We start from the raw sequence: 23,951 nt of genomic DNA, 5'->3' as shown, positions 1-23,951 counted from the left end.
GTTTTCTGGGCCGACATAATTATAATAACATCACAGTTTTACAATAATCTTCATTGATCTGTTTTTTTTTTGTTCACATTAAGTTAAAATTCTTGTTATAATCAGCTTAAGAATACAATGTTTTTAATATCAGAATATATCAAGTAATTGTATATTAGATCTTTATTTATTTAAAGATCCTCTTTATCTAAGCAATCCATTTAATAAAATTACTCATTGGAAACTTTTAGCAGCCACTGTATATAGAATTCTGTCGGAATGTGGATAATGAGATTTTGCATGGATGAATAAATCGGTGTTTAAACAAATACATCGATCGAAACGTTTATTAATTCCACGTAACGTCCTTTTGCAATCATTGCGGCCATGCTACACGCACTAATCACGATTGGTTTCGGTTTTCATGGCGAATTGCCGGGTTGGTAAATAACCGAGTGAGCAAATATCTCGGCAGAGCATTTGTCAATACGGACTGAAATTAATAGGATGGTAATACAGATTAGATCCTATTAGGGATATATTAATTATTGATTTGTGATAACAAATATATTTATTTTTTGTCAAATTGCTGCAAATTAGAAATATTATTCAAGGACTTTGGAAAGATTGTTTAATCTTAAAACATGTGTAAGGTTTTTAGAATAAAATAATAGATATTAATATGACAAACGAAAGCTTAACTTGAATATTCACAATTTTATAAATTGAAAACAGATAAAGTCCTTTTCTTTTTTTTCCGTCTTTCATTATTATTGTAATATCAAATTAAAATTAAAACTCACAACGTCTAACAGCGATACGCATGAATTTTAATTAAAAGTCCATTTATTTATTTTTTTTTTCAAAACGAGTCATTCTCGAACCCATCAGCAATGTCGCTCGATGCACAATATTACCTTATCCTTACAGGCGTCGTTTCAACCATATTTTTTCCGGTGTATTTATTACGACGACGTTCCGCGACCCATTTCCGTTCTTTTCCCATCTCGATATCAGCGTACAATCGATTTCAACGTCTCGTTCTCTCTGGACGTTTACCTACTATCTGTCCGCTTTATTTATTTATTTGCACACTCGAACGGATTGCGATCACTGCTACATCGTCGTATTAATATAGGTTCAAACGATCGATTTATTTAGACGTTTATTTACTGTATGCGGATGTGTTTATTCAGCCAACTTTGTGTTGCGACCAATGCGAGTGGTTGAGATCAGTGTTGATTTACAGTTACGATCAATTATTTTAGTTGCAATTGTTTCAACATATTCCTAAATATCGTCTACATGAATATTTACCAAAAATACCTCGAATCTTGGAGAACTGATATCGCAAAACTTAATTTATTCTAATATTAAAAATATCGTATATAGTTAAATTGATTATAATAAGAATTTTATTAACTTGTAATATAAATTGAGAAAAACAGATTGACAAAAATTATTGTAAAATCATATATATATTGACCGGAAACTTTTGGCAATCACTATTTTATCTGTTGTTCGGTAAATGAATAATTAGAAAGGAACAGTTCCGTGCTTTTAAGTATTATTGTTGCTCCTCTAACCTTTACATTCACGTAAAAATAGTTAGGATGCATAACACACGTAAACAATGCAGTAACAAATTTATTTTCTGGAAATAGTGTGTCATCAAGTATTTGCCACTTTTCTCGGAATGTTTCACGAGCTGGATATTTCTCTGGAAATGTTGCTGCTTTTCTGCACAAACGCCGCTTCAATTTACTGCCTCAATCGTGAATCTCATTTACGGGACTCAGCATCGCGGAAAGCGGCTTACAAAAAATTTAAAGGAGCTTTAGTTTTAAAGCTGACTTCGAGATAATTTGTGTCGCGAACTACACGTTAAAGTCCACTTTAAATCTCGACTAACTTGAAATTCCTCGAGCAAAATCGTTCTCGCGTCGCCGTCCAGGAATAATCTCTTGCTTCTTTAAACCGTCGCCATGTTGCGATAGAATAATTAATCGTATGGAATAATTAATGGATTGGCTAATGGGTTTCCATTGCGTGGAATTTATGTACTCCAAAATAATGTTTGAAAATCATAATTGATTTTGGTAAACAACCTGTATAATGTCACTAAGTGCATTTCGTTCTAAGAGTAAAGATAGAAATTTAAGTGCAATAAAACATAAAGGTATATAAAAGTAACACGTTTGAGCTAAAATTATTCAATTGACTGATATTAATAATATTATAAGAATTTCATAAAAAAAAATATTGTTCACACAGATACGAATGGACGTGCAATCTGAGAAAAAAATCATCAATTATATCACCGTTTATCTTCGCTAACTTGTAAATATGTACAATTAAATATTTTATTTTTATCGCGTTATTTAAAGAAAAATATTATATCACAAATGGTATTTCAGTGTTGATAAAAATATTGAAAAATAAATAGCGTTTTTTTCAGCTCTGTATTTATGCTTTTTAAAACAGTATAATGGGTCTTATTTAGTCCAGCGTGACAAAAAGTAGATGGTGTTACGAATAATAGCGTGGCAACATGAAAATTTTCATAGCGACATTTTCTCAAGAGCGCTGCTCAAAAGCCGCGTCCATTAATCCGCGAGGAAACGCGGCGCTTCATTATTTACATCCACAGAACTTCGCTTCGCGGTCTTGCTTACACGGTGCGCGCCGTCGCTCGCCATTTAAACTGTCGCCGCGTCCGACGCGGTGATTAACCGAGCGGGTGATCGTAATTAACGGTCCGGCACGACGCCTACGAAACTTAAGGACCGTGACCGTGCAATCTTCTCGGATCACGAAGCACCCACCGCAAGCCGCACCGCCGCGCCGCGGCTTATTTCGAGATCGAAGAGAAAGAGGAGGGTTTATTTCACTTTTCAGACATTTCAATGTACTCTCTACTAAATTGATTGGTTTTTCCAGTTATTTCACTCGCAGAATATTTTATATCTTTTCAATTTTTCGAACCATTAAATTTATATTTTTCCATGAGATTGCCGTAAATTTTAAATTTTTAAATCTACGTTGCATTTATACATTGGCATTAATATAGAAATATCTACACTAATGATTATTACGGCGATATAAATAAATATGTGAAACGTCGCTTTTTTTTTTTTTAATATTTTCTCAAGCTCACATTTTCTTTTAAAACATTTTCTCAAGCTCTTTATGTGATCAAGAAGATAATAAAATCACTCGGCCCGGATATTCTCTTCTTTCCTTTTATCTCATTTATGTGACAACCTCTTCGTCTCTGCGTATCGTGTATTTTTCTCTCCGTGCTCATATTTGCAGATCACATACGTGCTTTGTTCGACGGTTTGTTTGACAAGGGTTGCCAGAGATTGTCTGATGATTAATCACTTGCTATTAATTAACTGAAAATCAGGAATCATCCACTCCATGTTGCTGTTGCATCCTATCCTCTTTTCCTATAGCTATCATGTATTTATTAGAGCTCTATTAATAGTTTAAAGCACGTTTACTTGTTAAGATGATTATATTTTAGATTATAAAATATAATAAACGGTGTTAAACACATAAGACACACTGAGAGAAAAATATATCGTATTTGTGACTATAATTGCAAATAATTGTAAAATAATTATGGTTAGGAGCGTCATTTTTATAGTTATTATTGCCATAATGTTATAGTAACAATAATCTTACATATATAGTTCTATCAACCCGTACAAACATTGTACTATAAATTGTGATAATTTCAAATATTGATATAGTATATGAAAATACATATGATAAATAAAATCATTTTTATGTAATAATTGCAATCATAATTATAATGAATATAACCATTTTTTTTACATTTAGTTACTGTTTACATTATAGCAATATATAATTAAAAAATATATTTTTTAAAATAGAAAAATCTGCAGTCATTTTTAAATAGTATTTGTAACTATATATATATTAATAGCACATTTGACTGTACTTTTAACTACAAATTTAATTGATCAAATTTACTATACGTATTATTATATAAAAATTAAAAAGAAAACAATTGTAAAAGTAATTATTTGCACTAAATATGTGGCAATATTATACACGGAAAAAAATAGATTTGACTGAATTAACTAAAATTGTGATGGAAAATGAACGATCCAGAATTCTAGTTAAGTTTACTAGATTTCTGATTAAATCTATCAGAATTCTAGTCGAAATAATCAATTCCTAGTCTACCAGAATTTTGTTTAAAATAACCAGACTCTAACCTTTTATCAATCTAAATTAAACCAGGAATCTAAATTTAACTAGAATGGTGGATCGTTCATTTTCCACCACAATTCCAGTTAATTCAACCAAATATTTTTTTCCGCAAATGTAGCAATAGTATATTTGACCATATTTACATAAATAATAATTTAACATTTTCCTTAAAAAACCTACAGGAATAAGAATTATAATTGTATCACAGTCAAAGGTCACAGCCGGTCACATATGCTTAAAAATAAAACACGCAACACTCAGATCGCAGCGAGACGAAACACGCCAGTCATGGTCGGACGATCTCTCGAGGCTGAGGATAATCGCTTTGTCATTGTCATTGCCTAACAATGTTAATAAATACCAGCGTATTATTTTATTTCCATGTAATCTCCTCAGATATTAATAATATTAAACTGGCAGCAGAGGCATGAAATTAAGTATAGTTACAATAGGAAGTATAAGTAACGTTTGCAATGTCTCTCGATCACGAATGTGCGATTAGCGTAGTTCAGCATAAATGTATTAGATTACCGTTCTAAGAATTGTATTCAAATCTTACCGACAAGATGCGATGCATCTTTTAATAATTAATTGTTAATAAGAAAGACTATAGGTATGCAAAACAGTAAATAATGAATTGAAATGGAAAAATAGAAAGTAATAATAACAAAAAAATTTTTTTTTTTTAAGATATAATCGTATACATTTTTTTATTACATAAAAGGGATTGTTTGGTCACAATTATCAAATTATTTCGTTTAAAACAATTAATAATTTAGTTATATTTGTCACATGATTTCGTAATAACCATCTTTGCTACCAATTTCCAAATCTTGGTAATAATAGATGTATGATTCTACGTACTTTTAATTGTGTTTGTTGTACAACATTTTATAGTATAATTTACTATATGCAAATACGATTTATGTGTAAGATAACCATACAATGTAGTTGAATGAATACATATTATGATCATAATTCAGGTTACTATAACTCATATGGTCAAAACAATTATAAATTTATGGTTGTCCCAAAAAATGACTATAAATTATAGTTAAATTATGGTTATTACAACCATTTTTTTTGTCAGTGGCAAACAATTAATATAGAAAGTAATTTATCACATAGTAGATTATAAATTAAAGTAAGAAAATTGGTGAGAAAAATGCTGTAAATTTATATTTAAAGACTCATGAAGAGAGATATTCTATCATTATATCTTTTTAATTAAAAACAATATACCTATACAATATTCTAAGTTTGCCAAATGAATGGTTATGTATGGAATTTTATAAAAATTTGTTATAAAATATATATACATTATTTGTTTACATTAATACATAATTGTGATATTACTTATTACGAACTGAATAATTTTGAATTATTTTTACTTGCTATCTCTGACCTGTTGCTCTTTATTGTAGACTTTTAATTAATTTGCTTCAATATATGATTAATAAGTTATAAGTGGCGAGAAATAAGTCGCGTTTAGAACTTGCTGAGGATGCTTTTTCGCGTTATTCTTACCCGAACTGCTCGTCCTAGAAGAAGTGCGTTAAGCCAGTGTTAGTTCAGTGTAAAAGAAACTTTATCGTGCCTGTCAGCCGCGAGGTAGACGAATGGCGCCCTTAGCACCCTTATCTATCTGCAATTTTTACGCTTAGCCCCTCTTCTCTACTCTCCGTCTCATCCTTGCTACTTTTTTCTTCCTTTCCTCCTTTCCCCGGCCTGCATTAATATCTTCTAGAAGAAGCTCAGCTCTAATCCGTCAAATCCGAAAAGCTCCACGAAATAAATGTCTACAGGGTAATACACACGGGCGATCGATACAGGATGGCAAGATTTGATTTGAAATTTTTGTCGGAGGTGATCCTGTAATCGATATATTGAATCTAAAAGGATGAAGTTTTATCTGATTTTTTTCTTTATTTTATATAAGTATATTTAACTTTTTTATTAATTATAAGCAAACTTTCTTTTTTTTTTTTTGATAACATTTTTTAAGTCTTCACTATCTGTGCTATGATACAGTTTATTTTTTAAGAGCTAGGGATTAACAGCAAATTAAATCGTAGAATTAATTTTAGATTATTTTAATTTTATGCTTAATAATTCAAAAAATAATAAAATTTACCATATTTGTATTGAGCTTTTTCATCTTTTTTATTCAATTTTTATGTCATAGATTTAGATATTGTCATCCAATACACATATATTATGTTATCATTATATCCATTATATATTGTGTTTTATGGCATATTTGGACATCGTAACTTAATCATTTTATCATTCACTGTTGCGGATTAAATATACATATATACAGAAAGATGTTTTTTTATCTTTACAGTATATGCGTTTTATTTATTATCGGCATGATATGCTGCGTGACCATCAATTCGGATTAGTCCGCAGCTCAACAGGAATTTTCAAACTACTATCATTTTTTCTACGTGCCACTGCAGATTTATGGTATCTACCATGGTGCTTAGATAGTATGTGGCTGTATCATTGAAACTAAATATTATTTTCGCGCAGACAGTCATCGTGTTATACTTTAAATTAAGCTAAAAAATAGTGTATGCATTCACATCAAGTTTAGATTTTAAAAATAAATTGTCGGGTCTTTATTATTATATATAAAAAAGTCAAATATTCAAATCAGATGTAAAAATAAGATTTTCACGTATTATTTTGTGTGTATGTAAAAAAGACATTTCTTTATTTCTTCATTTCAATATATTAATCAATCGAGTTTCATTGAAAACAATGTGAGGTAGATATTGACAACAAAGGTTTCCTAAGCAAGTCAATTTTTCATAATTACAAACTAAGCAATTTTATTACGAATCCAATATCCTTATTCTAACCTTCTTCGTGAATAGTTAAGAAGACCAGCGAAGCGGATCGGCGGCACCATTTGCTGCTAAGTGCTCGATTGTTGCGAGGTGATTCAACATGCAAGCGCTTCGGTGGGAAATCAATTAGCTCTAAAAGTTTTCCGTCGGCGAGCTTGATGAGCGACGACTAAAGGAATACCTGACGATGCAAGGAGAAGAGTGCTGCGCATTCAACTCTTAAACTACCTAGATAATTTTTAATTTCCTTTTGCTCATCCACCTTTTCCCATCGCTGAGTAATTCAGATCTAATTAGTTACTACAAAGAATGACACCCGCTATTCTCATTTTTAATTCTTCAATTAACTGCCGCAGAAGGACGTTCCTGCGGTGTTTTTCGTCTCAGTCTAGCATAATTATGGAGATTGCAGGTAAACAAAATTTCTGATTGAGGCTGGAGATGAGATGTTGCATTGCTCATTAAATCACAGATACATATTTTTCCAGTAATTTTATATGCGTTACATAGAGAAAGATATATATATATCTTTTTCAAAAATTGAAAATATTGTTTCTAATATCATAAACTTAATACAGTTAGTAATAAAAATTTTGTATAAATGCTAACAAAGTAAATTGTACTTTTTATTGTACTTTTTATAAATTATAATTGATTATAAAAATAAATGACAAATGATATTTTTTTTAGAAAAATGGTGACTTTTAGAATAAAATTTGCATTGTTTATAAATAAAGGATTTTTGAAAGGGACGAATACTGAGATTCGCATAAGAGACTACAGCATACATCGTTCAAAATAGGAAGTTGGCAGACTTTGATATTTCTTGTTTCAATAAAAGTAAGAATTTTGCCATGGAGTAGAAGCGAAAAGAGCTTTGTTCCATTTGCGGATTCACATTGTATTCTTCATTCTTTTCTTGCTTCCAGATTCTCAAACCTTTTAAATTCTTGATCTACGTGAATTGTTGAATCATTTAAATCTATAATCATATGTCCTTTAATATATTTATATACACAATTTCTTTAATTTTATTATTTTTTATTTGTACATATATATTAATCACTTTAATATCTTAATTACTATTTATTTTTTTGTCTACGTTATTGCAGTTTTGTTTATACATATTTGTTTGTAATGTATTTCTTGAATTAATATTAGACGTTTCTAATAAAGACAAAATATAAATTTGTTGTACTATAATAAAAATCTAATTCTCTGTACTTTTCCATATCCATTTTCTATCTTTTTGCTTCTCTCTCTCTCTCTCTCTCTCTCTCTCTCTCTCTCTCTCTCGCTGACACAAATTTTGTTTTTTCCCCAACATTCCCCCCAGTTTCTCCTCTTCACGATGTCCAGTGACAAACGGTCGCCTTTCTACGGCAGCCGGAAGAAAAGCCGGTTCAAAGAGCAGGGAAAACGAACGTTAAAAAAAAGCGACGGACATTCCGCAGGGAGAAATATTTTCTAGCGTTCGTAACTCATCGAATCTTCCGCGTCACAAAATTCTCACTGCAAAGAAAATCCACTAGCAGCGAATTGACTTTTAATTTATTTAAGCATTTATCATTTATTATTTACTTCTATATCATTTATTTTACTATTATTATATAAGTTCGATGAAACATTTGAGTAAAATTTTAAATATAATTTATATACAAAATAAAAACCTATTTAAAAATAATTTATAAAAATTGTGTAATTAGAAAAATTATTACTATTATTATCATTTCTTAAATTATGTTTGATTGTGGTAGTTGTATATTATAATTACTCGAAGGGATGACTGCCTTAATTTTTCTCGTTGGCTAGACAAGTTGGAAGATGGATGCGGAATATAAAAGAGAAAGAATGTGGGAATATAAAAGTAAGATTCAGAATTAGGACACGATATCTTCGAGCTATCTTACATTATAATTATTGTATTCACTCAGTTTATATAGATTTTTATGCTGACTTACATATATATAGATGCGTGTAATTTTGCATACAATGACACCAGTTTACAAATTTTAAATCATTTTTAATACAGGAAAAGGAGTTACGGCTATTTTTAATATATTTTGAGACGCTGAATTTGAATATGTTGCTAGAAAAAATCCATCAGGTCGAATTTTTAAGATATAGTCAATTTTAAGATGTCATTTAAATACTAAATAGCATGTCCATTTTTAAAATATATCTTTCCAAATAATTTGAGTGCAATAATAAGCGACGAGCAAAAAGTATTTTTATTAGAAAATCTGATGATAATCGACTCATTGAGAGACGTTATTAAGAGTATTAAGATGAATAGATAGAATTAGGCGACTACTAATATGTGAAATCTAATGAACTCATAATATATGAAACCGATTGAAAACCGATTTAAAGGACAGAAATTAAACGCTCAACACTTCTGATTCGTTTTCTAATTTCGATAAAACATTACTGTATATTAGAAAAATATCTTTTTTTTATATCTTTCAAATTGAACGTGATGAAAATATTTTGATCGCGTATAAACAATCTTTATACGCTCTTACACAAAATTTTATTTTAAATTAGTGTAATTAACTTTCGAGTATATCACTATTATTTCGTGAATTATTACATCTCAAGTTTCCTTTTATCCTGCATTTCTTTAGACTGTCTACATTTTTAAACATAATGTATGTCTTTATCGTGCTTTTCTCGTCAGCTTAATAAGATTCATAATTGTCTGCCATAGTAAATTAAAGGCCATAGAGATAGAGTCGACTAGGCGGATGAGGGCCAGATAAGAGCAGCTGAAAAAGGGGTAGGAGAAGTTGCAGGGAAGAAGGAGTAGGACGGGATATGAAAGATGGGGTCCCGATAATCGAACGGTGAACTGGATCAATTAAATCCTCCGGGGTAGACATTAATTATCGAAGGTGTCGTCGACAGTTTCCGATCGCGCGTGCAATCGAGGTACGATATTCGGAACGAGTTCAGGATTTTGCCCGCGGCGCATCCTCTCTCTATCGTACAACCATCGTCTCTTCCTCTCTTCGTCTTCCTTATTCCTCGATTGACCCTTCGGTCTGACTCGAGACATGCAAGATGGCTTCTTTTCCGTAATACGTCTCGATCTCTATTTCAGCTGCAAATATATTATCAGCACATAGGTATGTGTTTCAAATGGATGTGACATCAAAATGTCTATAAGGATTAATTTTTTTTTAAATGTTTACACTAAAGTAATATTATTCTACCTAAAAATATAAGGAAAATAACAAGAAATGATCTCAAATAGTTTATTATTGGCATTATTTTATTGTTGTCGTCATATATCTTTGAAACCTACATCATTTTGTCAATTTATCTCGATTTATCACGCAAGGATAAATTGCGTATATAATCCACAATAGAGGTAAATATGAAGGATGTTATGTAAACGTCGATACTGCTGACACAAATCGAATTATTGATAATTCGTAATGAATTTTGACGTTGGTGATCGGCAAATATAGTTGCTGCGACTGAGCTAATAGGATCGTGCCGAAAGTCGATACTCGTCACGAGATCTCGCGTCTTAATCGGATTTTATCGCAGATTTTCCGCGATATAATATCCCGCGCTATTTCTCGTCAACGAAGCGCTGTTATTTTTGAGTTGAGCGACATTTTTATATATCCGTTGCAAAAATTATTGCAAAAATCGTTTGGTTTTAATTTAAGTGATAAATACAGAAATAATCAATTTTCTAATTTTCATAATATCAAATTTGAATATTCTTATTATTAAGTATTAATTTCAATGATAATACTACATTATGAAAAATTCGTATGTCAATAATTATTCAATTTTAGTTACTCATACTAATTTTAATAAAACAGTTATAAATAGTTTATAAATCAAGTTTATAAACAGTTATAACATTTCTGTATATAACGAACTGTGAGAGAACAATATAAGATTTTTATTATCATCAATTAATTTATTAAATCTTTATATTCAGCTTCAAATTAGAATTTAAATAGATAAATTTAATAAAGTTTATGTATATTAATCTCTAAGAAAAATATGAGAGAGGAGCAGTTTTAAAGTATAAATTACTTTTTAGTATAAACTTACTTTTCCCAACGTTTTTCTTTTTTTTTTCGGATTTTTTAATTGGAACAGTTCTTTTTTCTGTCTCTTTTAATATATTTTTTATACACGTTACGTGTTAAGCTTTAGAGACATATTCTATTCGAAGTTTGACTTTGATTGATATTTAGAGATATTTAGATTATATTGATTTAGTTAGATTGATTTTGATTAGATTGATTTTTAGAGATTTTTAGATTTTGAGAAATACAGAGCGTAATTAAGTTTGCAAACCAAATATAGAATATGATATTGTTCAATTAATTTCTTTAATGAATTTTGTATAAATAGTCTACTTTATGCATATAGTTATCAAAATAACATTGAAAACGTAAAATGTCAAAAATTATTCTAAAGAAAATTTATTTCTACATTTGAAATAATATGCAAAATGCTACATCAATTTTCTACTGTACATTTAAAATGGTGTAAAATTTATCATAATATACACATGTAAAAACTATTACTGTTTAATATGTACAAAGATTTCAAATACACAGAAAATGGTTTACACAGAAAACACTTTGCAAATACACAGAAAATTAAAGCACCCAGAGCGAAAGTTACGTATTGCGTAACGCTGAAAATGTCTCGTTGCATTATTTTATATCGCGTTAAACTTTCCCGCGCATCGTTGTTGTGAATTAATGTCAGCTTCATTTTTAACGATGAGCCTGGCGTTTTCGAGCGGCTTAAATGTGGTGTCAGACAGTCACGCTGTTTGAATGATCGGTGATCCAGCTAAGCCTCGTTTAAATTTTAAGTGAAAAAGACTAGAGGGAATGTGCATCGATCGTTCGTGGCAGTTTACGAACCCGCGCCTCTGTTTTTATCATATGTCTGTTATATACAGGATGTATAGATCATTTTGAGTATCATTTTGTTTAAATAAATATATAATAAGAGGACTTTATTTCCTATTGCTAAGGCGGACATGAAAAATGCAGAAATTTGCATCATTTATATTAAGATAAAATAATATTCTAAAACAAATATTAGAAATTATTTTCTATTTAATATTATCAGAGAGAAATAGGTTATTAAATTATTTATAATTTAAATATTTGATTAATACGACAGTGCTATTTATGTCGCCAAATTGCGTAACATGTTTGGTCAACAATAAAGCAACATAAATAATATTAAATTATTCACAATAGAGATTTACCTGTAGCGTTATACTACGTCAATATTCTTGTTCAATATTCGATCTGATTTTTTTTAATTATCTGATTTTTTAAATTTTTTATTTATAATCATAAAGTTTATTAAAAACATTCTTTAATTGTTTTAATTGTTATACGTTATGGATCCTAAAGTTATGGCCATTCTACAATAAAACATTAGTAATAAATCAGAAGTCGGAAGTTAAAAATTGATCACAGCCAAAGAAGAATATAATATAAATAATTAACTATGATTGATCAATTTCTAGCTTCTGACTTCTGATTTATTACTAATGTCTTATTGTAGAATCTATGTGTGTTAGAATTAATTGAAATTTTTAATAAATAACGATTATATCAAGGTGGTTTTATAAAAAGCAGAAAATTCGATTACGCGGAAAAGAAATTTTGCTCGAGTTTCATGTTGTCGCGCTATTAATCATTTTCTTCTTCCGTCACCAAACATTCAGACATCGTTTTCTTCAAGTTTCCATTCGATGGGCAAAGAAACGAAGAATCTGAGAGACGCGTGAAAGGAGCGGAACATGTCGGAAAGTTCTATTTCCGGTCGATGGGGCCTGTATCGGGCCCGACGCGAGAACGCGAAATGGCCGACTTAAGGAAGTTTTACTGCGAGACAAACCGGAAGTGATTCGGCTATCCCGAGGGAAACTTTCTTTTCTTCCTGCGGGCTTTTTCGTCGGATTACGGCCGCCGACGAACATCCATTCTCGTTTAACGCTTTTATTTACCGTTTGCGGCTGTCTCTCCAACTTCCTCCCGCTTATCGGAATTTTCTCCAGTCGCGCTTTTTGCTATTGCTTTATTTTTTCACTGTCCTCCGAAAGCGCTCGCGATAATGGTCAATGAATATCCATTGCTCCGGGAGAACACAAATTATTTTAAACCTCAACCATAATCAAGGATCTCGCAACGTTAAAGTGTACGTATTTAGATCAGATACTACGAAGAGATGCATTATTTCCAATAGATTGAAAAATAGATTGGAAATTTCAAGATAAAATAGAAAGCAATGGAGAAAGAAGATTAAGATATACATCTAAAAATAATTCAATAAATATTTAAAGGATTATTTACCTAAATATTATTTCATTTAGGTGTCTGATATTTAGGGTACAATTAGGGAATTGCAAATATTTAAGAGGGTGTGTGCATTCAATTGTCACGTGTTATAGAATGGTAATAATTCTTCCACGTTCTCCATACCTGTATCTATTTCAATCTTAAAGCCAGTATAATGTATCAAGCATAAGAGAATCAACCAATCAGTCTTTTATTTCATGGAAAAGAAAAAAAAATGAAATATTTGATTGGTCCATTTTCTTATGCATTATGCGTTATTTGCGTTATGCAAGACTCTGTACTCCCGCTCTTAGAAACAAGGTTTTACTCGATAAACGAAATTATTATTTCTTTTACTCTTTTCTATATACCTGCTCTTTAACTGTTCCGAGCGGTGTAATTTTAGCAAGTTAGATGTTCTTTGCTACGGAAATTCAACTACATCTCGACATGCAGTAGGCAACCATTAACATCGGAGCGAAAAAGGCCCGAAGCGACCGTTAGGCATGTTGAATAATGCCGGGGGCGGGCATTTTTTCTAGTCCAAGTGTGCTATTTTTTTTTTTGCGTTCTGTCCTCTATTGCGTAGGGTGTTCTTTCTATCACTCCTTGTTTTTCTTTTTTTTTTCTTTTTTTTTTTTCCCCCCGAGCTCGCCAGTGTCCCTCGGAAAAATCTATAAATCTAGCGCGCGGGCTCGCGAACGTCAGGACCATTCGTCAGCGGGCAGATTGGTGGGAGGGAATGGATTCGAGGAGGGTTGGGGAAGGGGTGCATACGTGGCCGAACCCGTGTCAGGTGAACACTGCAGCTTCGTCCCACATGCAATAAAGCCGCGACGATTTTACGAGCGAGGCGAGCCGGATGACGAGGTAATTTACCTACCCGTTGGGAGAGGGATGAAGGGACGACGGGAATGAATCCATACCATGACTCGATACAAGGCGCTTCGATCGTTTCGATAAAGGTCGGCGCTTTTTATCCGACACCCCAAGAGCGATGTCACGTGATTTTCGTACCTCCGCGGAATCTTCAATCTTCATTCTGGAAGCCCGCTATATCGACCCGATGTAAGAACCGCATCTACCGTAAATGTACACGTGGTGTGAGAACTTGGAATCCATAGTATTAGTGTTCAATTTTAAAGATTTACACCCTTTAAACATACTTTTTAATCCGGGGGTAGTCATCTCATTTTTTTTACGTAAACAATCACCTGGGATGATTTTTATAAGCTATTTTTACACTCTGACATTATGGATTTATTCACAATTTTCTGAAAAGAAAGGTAGAAATTAAACAAATACAATACTAAACGGAATAAATACGTCAAGTGGCTTATTATTATACGATATCTAAAAAATAAAGGATTTCTAGAAGCATCTTAAAAAATAAAGATTTTAATATAACGCTTTTTATCGCGGATTTCCCGTGGAATTGCATTACTTAAAAGTTCGTAAAACACATTATTAAACATATTATTAAAAAAGAAAGAAAACAACATCCATTTTGGAAACAATCCATATTTTCTCGTTGCTAAGGTGATTGTAACCTGGACTTAAAGACTTTCATAAGAATCTGGGAACTTAAACGGGATTCGAATGAAATGATTGCAGACTGGTCTCCTCTCCAACGCGACAGAACGAAGCAGCGAGCAGCAGTAGCGGTTCGACTCAACACGGGGCGACGTTCGCGGTCCGGGTTGGCACGATGGACGGGGTAGTCACGCATCATTTACGAGCTGAAACACGAAGAGATCTGGCGGCTTGGGCGCGAGCGATCGTTCAAGGATGTCACACGGCTGCTCATTCCTTGCGAGAATACACTGTTCGTGAGTAATCTCACGTATTGACTATAATTTACGAAAAGACTCGACTCTTAGATGTTTAAAATAGTGCCTGATAATTTATTGGGTCATCCAAAAAGTATCCGCGGTTTTTAGATGACCCAATATTTTAGAAAAATTAGAAAATTGATAAAGTAACATTGATAAATGGATATTGAAAGTTACGTAGATGAGGTAGAAGTGGGTACAGCATTTGAAATATTTGAGAAAATTGTGAACCCGAGTTCTTTCTCTATGTAAGTTATGCAGCAGCGGATGATGGTCGACGTCTACACTCTCGTCATTTTCCGCGTTCGGTTCGATGAATTTTAATTTCTTTTCAGCGACGACGAACGGCAATAATAAATCGAGATGAATGCCTCGCCCATTTCATACGCGTCTTTTTGTTCGCGTCTCGCGTCGAACTCATCGATGATAAAGAACCGTGGATTCCCCTCCCCTCCCCGCCCCCTCGATGCGGCAGAAACGCGCAATGGAAAAATATATACAGTCTGCCTCGTAGAAAAAAGTAAATGTCACAAGAAATTTCCTTGAACATTAATTATACAATTATGATTATGATTGTTAAAAATCAATAAAATCTTTACCGACTTTTATTTAATCGGGCTTATAAAATTATGATATTTATATAATTGTGTTTTATAATTATCTGACCAAATTCTTATTCAGAAGAGATAAACTATCAATTTATTAAAAGATTAATTGGTTTTAAAAAATTGTCTCGCTTATGTTATACGAATTTCTTTTGCGTTATTTATTATATAAATAGAATAAGAGCAATTGATAAAACACTGAAACAGCAGAGAAGCAACAAACGAGATATATAAAATTGATTTATATTAAAAGGATTTGTATCTAATAATATCTCTATGTGGTATTTATAAATATAAATATAATTAATATAAATATAAAATTGATATGAAATAATAGGTTGTGAAAAGATTTATATTTTTCTCTCTATTGGTATATTTTAATTTTGCGATATTTCGTATGTTATAGGTTGCACATGGCAAGGTAAGGCCTGTCAGTTGGTTGTCAACCACGAAGAAGGCTTCGCGCTTTACTCCGCAGGAACGCGGGGTACTGCCGGGAACGGCGTAAGTCCTGGATCACCACCCACGCCACTCTGGAGAAGATCCTTCGACAAATTGAAAATGTCCGCGGACGACGGCGCCCGTCTTCTGTGGCTCGATTTTGGAGGCGAAGATGGCGAAATTGTGAGTATTTGATAGACATATGGATTTCAAAAATCAAAAAGACTGGAAAATTTAATATCCCGGGGAATTTTCAAGCGTCGTAAATTTTAAGAGCAAGTTTATGGAACGAGGGAAAGTTTGCTGTAATCGTAAATTTCTTCATTTCAACTTACATCATTCAATGTAGTTACTCTAAGATTCCTACGTGCACCATCGTTTTTTTTTTATTAATGATGAAAAATGACTAGTTGTTCTCCTGAAAACTGTTTCCTTATTCATAGACACTTAACATTGATTGATTAAAAATCAGATATTTTCTCAAACAGTAAGAAACTTAATTACTTATTCCGTCAGCTTTCATCAAGTAAGTAGAAAGTATCGGTTAATTATTATTGTAGGAGCTAGATTTGGAGAGTTGTCCAAAACCAATCGTGTTCGTCCTGCACAACTTTCTTTCGGCGAAGATTCATCGGCTTGGTCTGAGTGCATAGGGGCACGAGGGGGCCCTCACGGAGGCCCCCGACTTGCCCCCTCACACTACGAGGTCCGTTACCAGCGTCTTTCTTCATTGAACTCGAAAATAATCGCAGTGAAAAGGGGAAAATTAATTTTTTTCTTCGAGAATTCGAAGTAACAGAATAACGGAACCGAGACTTGATCAGTCAGAAACATCCTAATGGATAAGAAATGTGAGGACTATAATCTTTGTCAAAGGTTTCGCATCGCGTGCAGCATCCTATTCTAGTTGCGAAGCTTTGAAATGTGGAAGAAAAAGAGATTTGAAGTGAAACAGTAATAGTGTAACAGTTTAGGAATGAGTGAGAATAGAGTAATGATTTGGACAGGATAACGATCCGAGGATTCTCCGAAACTGGAAAATTGGCAAAATTTCGATACAATGGTAATTTCATTCTTCTGAAAGTAAAAAATATCAAATATTAGATAATTAAGTCTCAAAATATTTTAATATTTACTAATCCGAAATCTTAAAATCTAAGATTTTTAAGATAGTTTAAAAATTCCGAAAGTTTGGGCAAATTTTAGGATTTCTTAAGAATCGATTTCATTATTTACAATTAATTCCAAATTTTATTGTTTGTTTTAATATGTACTATATCACGACTTCTCAAAGATTTAAATATTTCTGTCGCTGAAATCAAAATTTAATATGTATGATTTTAAAAATTAAAGAAAACGGCCTAGCTTTTTAAATAAAAATACATATGCAAAAAAATATGCAAATTATACATATCGTAGAATTCTCGGATTCGGTCCAAGAATTCCAGTATTTCGTCAAAAAGATGTAAGCAAGATGAAAAGAAGACTGTACATTTATAATTTAAACAGTCCACGTTTAAAGATCTTCATCGAGAAGCTCGATTGCGATAAATCGACTCGAGACGGTCGTTAAAAACTGGGTAACAGTCCTTTTCCTCTTTTTTATTTTCGACGATAATCGATACGAAGCCATCCACCAGACGATATATCGAAGAAAGTACGATACGTGACAAGGACGGAGAAGCGGAAAGGTGAAGAAAAACACCGACGCCGCTGATCAACGCGCCTAAGTAACTAATTTAATTAACTACTTACCTAACCCTAAGTAAGACTAATCGCAAAGAACTGATTCGACAGATTATCAATAAATATTCATTAATCCAGTGTCGGATGTCACATTGCGATGATTGTAACGAGCATAGAAATCAGATAAGCACAATTGTTTAAATGACGACTAGGATTCGTTAATATAATACATTCCTATTTTTAAATACAATTTGTATAATTTGAGTTTTGAGAAATAATGGTGTGAAATTGTATCTTGATGCAAAGTATTTCTATCTGCTACGCGCGAGAGAAAATATTTTATTAAATTAATTTTTTTAATGCAGGCTTTTATTTAACATTTTTTTTTTGTTTAATAATAAACATTTACAAAATAAATATTTATAACAAGGGATAATATAAGAATTAATTTTCTAATATTATTGTAAATATTTTTAATTTAATTAAGTTAATTAAATCCTCTTTTAATTAAATTACGATATTTTAATAGATAGATTTAAATATCATTTTTAATTATATTAATTTATGTCTTATATGTATTAATTTTTTTTTATTAATATATATTATTTATAAACGATTCAATGATGTACTGACGAGGTATTTTATAATAAACTTTACATAAATACATTGACGTTGTCTATTTAGTTAATATTCATATAAATTGCCTGCTATTCGGTTAAATTAATTTTCAATCGATTCTAATTATCACTACGCCTTATTTTTATCTACATTATTTCTCAGGCATTTTACAAAATAAAATATTTTACACAGGATTTAAGAATTTCTCTTTTTTTGTCGTTTAAACTTTGTGATAACCCTGATCATATGCATGATTGAGACGCTTAGACGAAGCGTGTAACGTACTCGTTACGAAAGTAGGAGATAATTATAATGAAGACTACGTTTTCACCGTACATTCAGTGTTATACATGGCTAGCTAGAGAGTTCCAAAATCTAATTCTCATTCAGATACTATACATTTGACGTAAACATAGGTACTTACACATCGTATAATTATATTTAAGATTATGTGGTATTATATTACGGCAGAATGTTGAACACCACATTTATGATAGAATTTATTGTAGGATATCGTAATATTGAAAATTAAATAGTGTCCGTGTGACATTTAACGCCACATTTCTGTCAATGTAATATCAAAAATGGGACTTTGGCACTGCGCACGGTGGAAACATAGTCATTATTAACAAACAATGAGCCGCTCATTGGTGTTTGACCTTCCACTTCCCTCGAAGGCTTGCAAGATACATTCCTTTAAATTCACTTAAGTCTTAGTAGTAAAACAAAGCAGGCAAGAGTAATAATAACAATAATAATAATAATAATAATAATAAATTTGTTCATTATTGTGAACAAGTTTTGTCAAAATGCAGATGTGTATATTACAAAGCGGAAATAACGAAACAGAAGTTGGCATTCGATTATGATTAGCATATTTAATTAGTCGAATTTTTAAATATACTTTGTAATAAAAATTATACTTGAAAAGTTTGTGATTGAGCTTTGTGTAAAAGCAAGCTTTTCTCAATCGGCCAGATTCTCCATATAACGAAAGAAAAAAATTACATTTTGCATACTTAAGTTTTGTGCAGAGATTTCTCTCATGGTCAGCTTTGTTCTCGTTTTTCCGAAAAATCCACGTGCATCGTACGATCGTACTAAAGTCCACGGAGTTGGGAACACCTGGAAAGGACTTAAAGAGTTTACTCCCTTGATCTTCCGGCGAGAACTTTCCTTGAGATAACGTGTTTCGTTTCGGTAAGACGATATTTATGTCACTCCGCCTCCTGCTCACAGTCAAAGCGCCTCGAGTGAGTTCACGGAAGTTGGAATATCCTGCGCGTTTCTCGGCCAAAATACTTTCTCGGAATTGTACTCGAGAATGGTGAAGCGATCGCCATCGATCTCAGCCAGACAAAATGGAAATATCCTGGCGCGGCGGTTCCGTGGCGAGGCAAGACTCGAGGTTGACTTATATTTAGGATCCTCCATCTTCGCATCAGTGAACGATGTTAAAAAAAGATTCCGACATTTTTAAATTTTTAAAAATTTCGTAGTGTCAAGATTAGCGAAATTTATATTGTATACTGCATTTTTGTATAATTTTACTTTAGTAGAGCAAAAAACACAAAAGTATAATATTTCAAATATGTAATCTGTTGAAAATAGATAATTACTTTTTATAAGAACAAGAAAAATAATATACATTGTGCAAAATCGAGGGAATCGAGTGTGTTAATGTTAAACTATGATAGAAGGACGATTTATTACACGTTTTCAAAAAATATTTCACCAAGTTTTTTCAAATATTTTAATATGTTATAGTATATAATTTTTTTTATCTGACACTAAATGTTTTAAATGCAATTTATATATTTTTAATATATTCATCTAAAAACAGTTATTGAACCAAAATAGAATATGAGAATTATCGCGTTCTGAACTATTATAGCATTGTTTATAATTTAAGCAAAACCTTAAAAGGAAAACGCGTGAAATAGAAGGTCCCTTGATAATTCAATGGGCGGCTATTCTAGCTGTTTTGTACGATTCGTATTCTTTAATGCAAGTAAATTTAAGGTAGCAAAAAACATCGATGTGTACAGCCTGATTTTTTTGTTTCTCAAAAGCAATATCTAAATAATTATTCATATCATTACTCAGAATATAAATATTAAAAAGTCCATATAATATGGAAGGAAGAGAAAATGTTGCGGGATTTTCAAGGACCCAGGACTTTTATTTAAAGGATGAAATTAGTATAAAAATTATTGAAAGCTCTAATAATTTATTAAAGAATCTAGAATTGTAATTTTCTAGAATCTGGAAATTCATTTGTAAATTTTACACAATATTTGTTTAAATAAATCTATTTTTAACTCTTTAAATCAAATTTAAAGTAATTTGCGGAGATTTATATATTGGACAGTATAAAATTTAGAAATCTAAAAAGTCACCGATTTATAATATGTTTTTTGGATGAAATGTGAATTTTTCAGAACATACATTAAGGACACATAAATTTATAAATTTTATTTCTCGAGGATAAAAAATCCCTCAGTTCTCATAAGGATCCAAATCCCTGGAATCTAAAAATAGATCTAAATACATATGTATTCTTAATTTTTAAAATTTAGATTATTTGGTTTTAGTATCTGGCACTTTGGAAATTTTTTTTAATTTTGAGGACTTTGATGGTTTCGAAAACTTAGAAGACAAGAAAACTTAGAAAATTTTTAATATGTTAAGTCAATCGCAAATTGATCGATAATCAATAATAATTTGTCATAGAATCATTAAATTATTAAATTGAAACGAGGAAATCAGGCATTTAAAAAGTTATCCTTGACACAAGGTTATGAAAGAATGTAAGAATGAAGGTTTCTTCACAGACTTTTATAGCATATCGTAAATATGTCGGTATTTTATACTTTGCCAGACTAGAGATCACCATAAGTAATTACTTGCTATTGCTCTTATTACTATTTATTTATTTAAATGTATTATTTATATCGCTAAACGATATATTTTTTGTATGCATAAACTTGCAGTGGTTTAATGCCGTAGAGTATTTTACGACCAAATTTTTGAATTCCTTCTCCTCAATATTTTTTATACATTTATTCTTAACGCAATTCTATTCTATTTATAATAATAATGATAATAATAATAATAATACTAATAATAATTATAATAATGATAATAATAATGAGAAAGCGATCTGTAACGGATAATCATCGCGAGATGGTCCTTGTCTTGTAGTTTCAGAAACTACAAGGCATACTTTCAAACAATAATGATGATGATAATAATAATATTTTAACTACTAATAGATTTTTGTATTATAAATTCTATTATTATGTCTGGCGTGTGTTATAAAAGCCTGTGATTTTCTTTTTCTGTATAAATACGAGTGTCTCCCATCGAGATTGTTGAATGTTGTATAGGGTGGACGTACAATAATAAGATTGAGATTAAGTAGACATATCAACGAAATCATGTACTATTGATTGTATCACTTCCCGAGCATTTTTTGCGCTTCTCTTCAAACCGGAACGATTTTTCACTCGTAGTTTGCTATTATTTAGATTTGTTTAATAGATAATTTAATAAAATCGTCACGATCGTTAATAGAACAATTATTAGATAATCATTTATTTTCAAGGATATTTTATCAATGATTTTGATTTTGATGTAAACTATATTTAATAAAATGTCCTTTAAAATAAATAATTACTAATTGTATCAACAGACTTCATGTCTAACAATTATATTATTATCCGAGATTTTAAGATTAGAATTAGATTAGATTATATAATTAAAATTCACAATTAACTATATTTAATTTTCTTTATTCGTGAATAATATTAAATAATTTAAATAAATAGACTAATTAATGTTTTTATAGCACACATATCTGCAAAATTACCTGCAATCTGATATTATCTGATCTTTAGAATGGAAATTCGCGGAAAATGGCGGCGAGGATATTAGTAGTGAATTATTGCGTCCGTTTTGGATCGATGGAGCGCATTTCGCATAAGCGCGCGTAAGCGACTGTTAACAAGTTATTAACATAATTATTATTAACAAGCTAAGTTGAACATCGAAGATTTTATTATTGAATTCGTTCGCGCGTGGAATGCATATTTTTTTAATAATTTAGAGTAAATCGTTGAGTAAATCGCGTAGAATGTGACGAAAGCCTTCCGCTTTATTTTCCCTAAGTTTGCAGCAAATTTGTATACTATTGAGTTACCAAATAAAAAAGTTAGAACAACGAATGTGCTGATATTCTTTATTTCTTTAAATTTATTATTATGTAATTATATAATAATAATAATAATAATAAAAATAACACAGAACCACAAAAATTTTTGAAGAGCAACTCAAACCAGGAGGAACGTGTTTCTTATAGATTTTAGGTCGCTGAATTCGAATTCGTAAACTGTTTTGCTTTATCACATTCAGTTTTTTAATTAATTGGGGAAAATTATGACGAAAAATCTATAAAAATTAAAACATTGGAGAAAGAGTAAAATTGAATATGATATTAAAATGCGGTCGCAGAACTGAATTAAATATATTTTGGCAAATTTAACAAAGTGTAAGAAATAGAGTTCTTAATTTTTCGGAAAAATAAAATCGAGGAAAAATCTTTTCCCGGTTTTTTTCGAAAAATACAGAAAAATTTAAAAAATATTCTTTTATAGTATTCTTAATTTTCCGGGAAAATAAAATCGAGGAAAAAACTAAATTTTTTTCTAAAAAAATATTTTGTTAATAGGTTCTTTTTCTATATTTGAATTTAATGATAGAATGTTGCTTTAAATTTTTTATTTTAAATTATTTTTTACAGATAAATAGAAGATTTATCTCCGTTTATGGATTATTACATATATGACAGATTTTTTAGTTGTGTTGATTGGCTGTAGGATGAAAAAATTTTCGAGTCTAAAAATATTTTATGCTATAGCCAAATAACATATGAACATACCTGCAAACTTTGTGATAACACGTGTACGTAATAACATCTTATAAGAAATTTGTTTTTTTCCGACATTAAAAAAAATATTTTTTAAATTTCATAAATGTTCATGACAGAGAATTCTATTCATACATGATTTATTTCTTAGAATTCTTAAAAAATTAGCAATTTAATGAAATCATTGACATAAAGAATAAAAACCTTAGAAGAAAAAAGTCTAAAAAAATATGATGATAAGGAAAAATTCGTTTCCCAAAAAAAATTTTCGAGAATTTATTCGAACTTATAAGAACACTAGTAAGAAAAATATATAAAGCAAAATTGTTGTTTATTACACTGTTAAATTTGCCAAAATATATTTAAATCAATTCTGCGACCGTATTTTAATGTCATATTTATTTTTACTCCCTAATGTTTTA

At 30.9% G+C, this 23,951-nt stretch overlaps 1 protein-coding gene across 1 annotated transcript in view; it reads left to right on the top strand.

Annotated features, from left to right (window-relative positions):
- The window catches only part of Syn1 (Syntrophin-like 1), a 279,016-nt gene extending 256,188 nt beyond the window's left edge, over nt 1–22,828 (top strand). Inside the window, exons 6-8 of the mRNA XM_087415086.1 lie at nt 15,035–15,249; nt 16,264–16,481; nt 16,859–22,828. Coding sequence (XP_087271212.1) covers nt 15,035–15,249; nt 16,264–16,481; nt 16,859–16,951 — 526 coding nt within the window. The 3' untranslated portion in view covers nt 16,952–22,828. The remainder of the gene's footprint in view (nt 1–15,034; nt 15,250–16,263; nt 16,482–16,858) is intronic.
- Nucleotides 22,829–23,951: the final 1,123 nt, after the last annotated feature.

The sequence above is a fragment of the Acromyrmex echinatior genome, chromosome 17, assembly GCF_024713525.1.
Source record: "Acromyrmex echinatior isolate Ae372 chromosome 17, ASM2471352v2, whole genome shotgun sequence".
In the NCBI taxonomy this organism is placed as follows: Eukaryota; Metazoa; Arthropoda; class Insecta; order Hymenoptera; family Formicidae; genus Acromyrmex; species Acromyrmex echinatior.
Note: the sequence above shows the minus strand (reverse complement) of the source record. Positions and strands in the feature narration are given on the sequence as shown.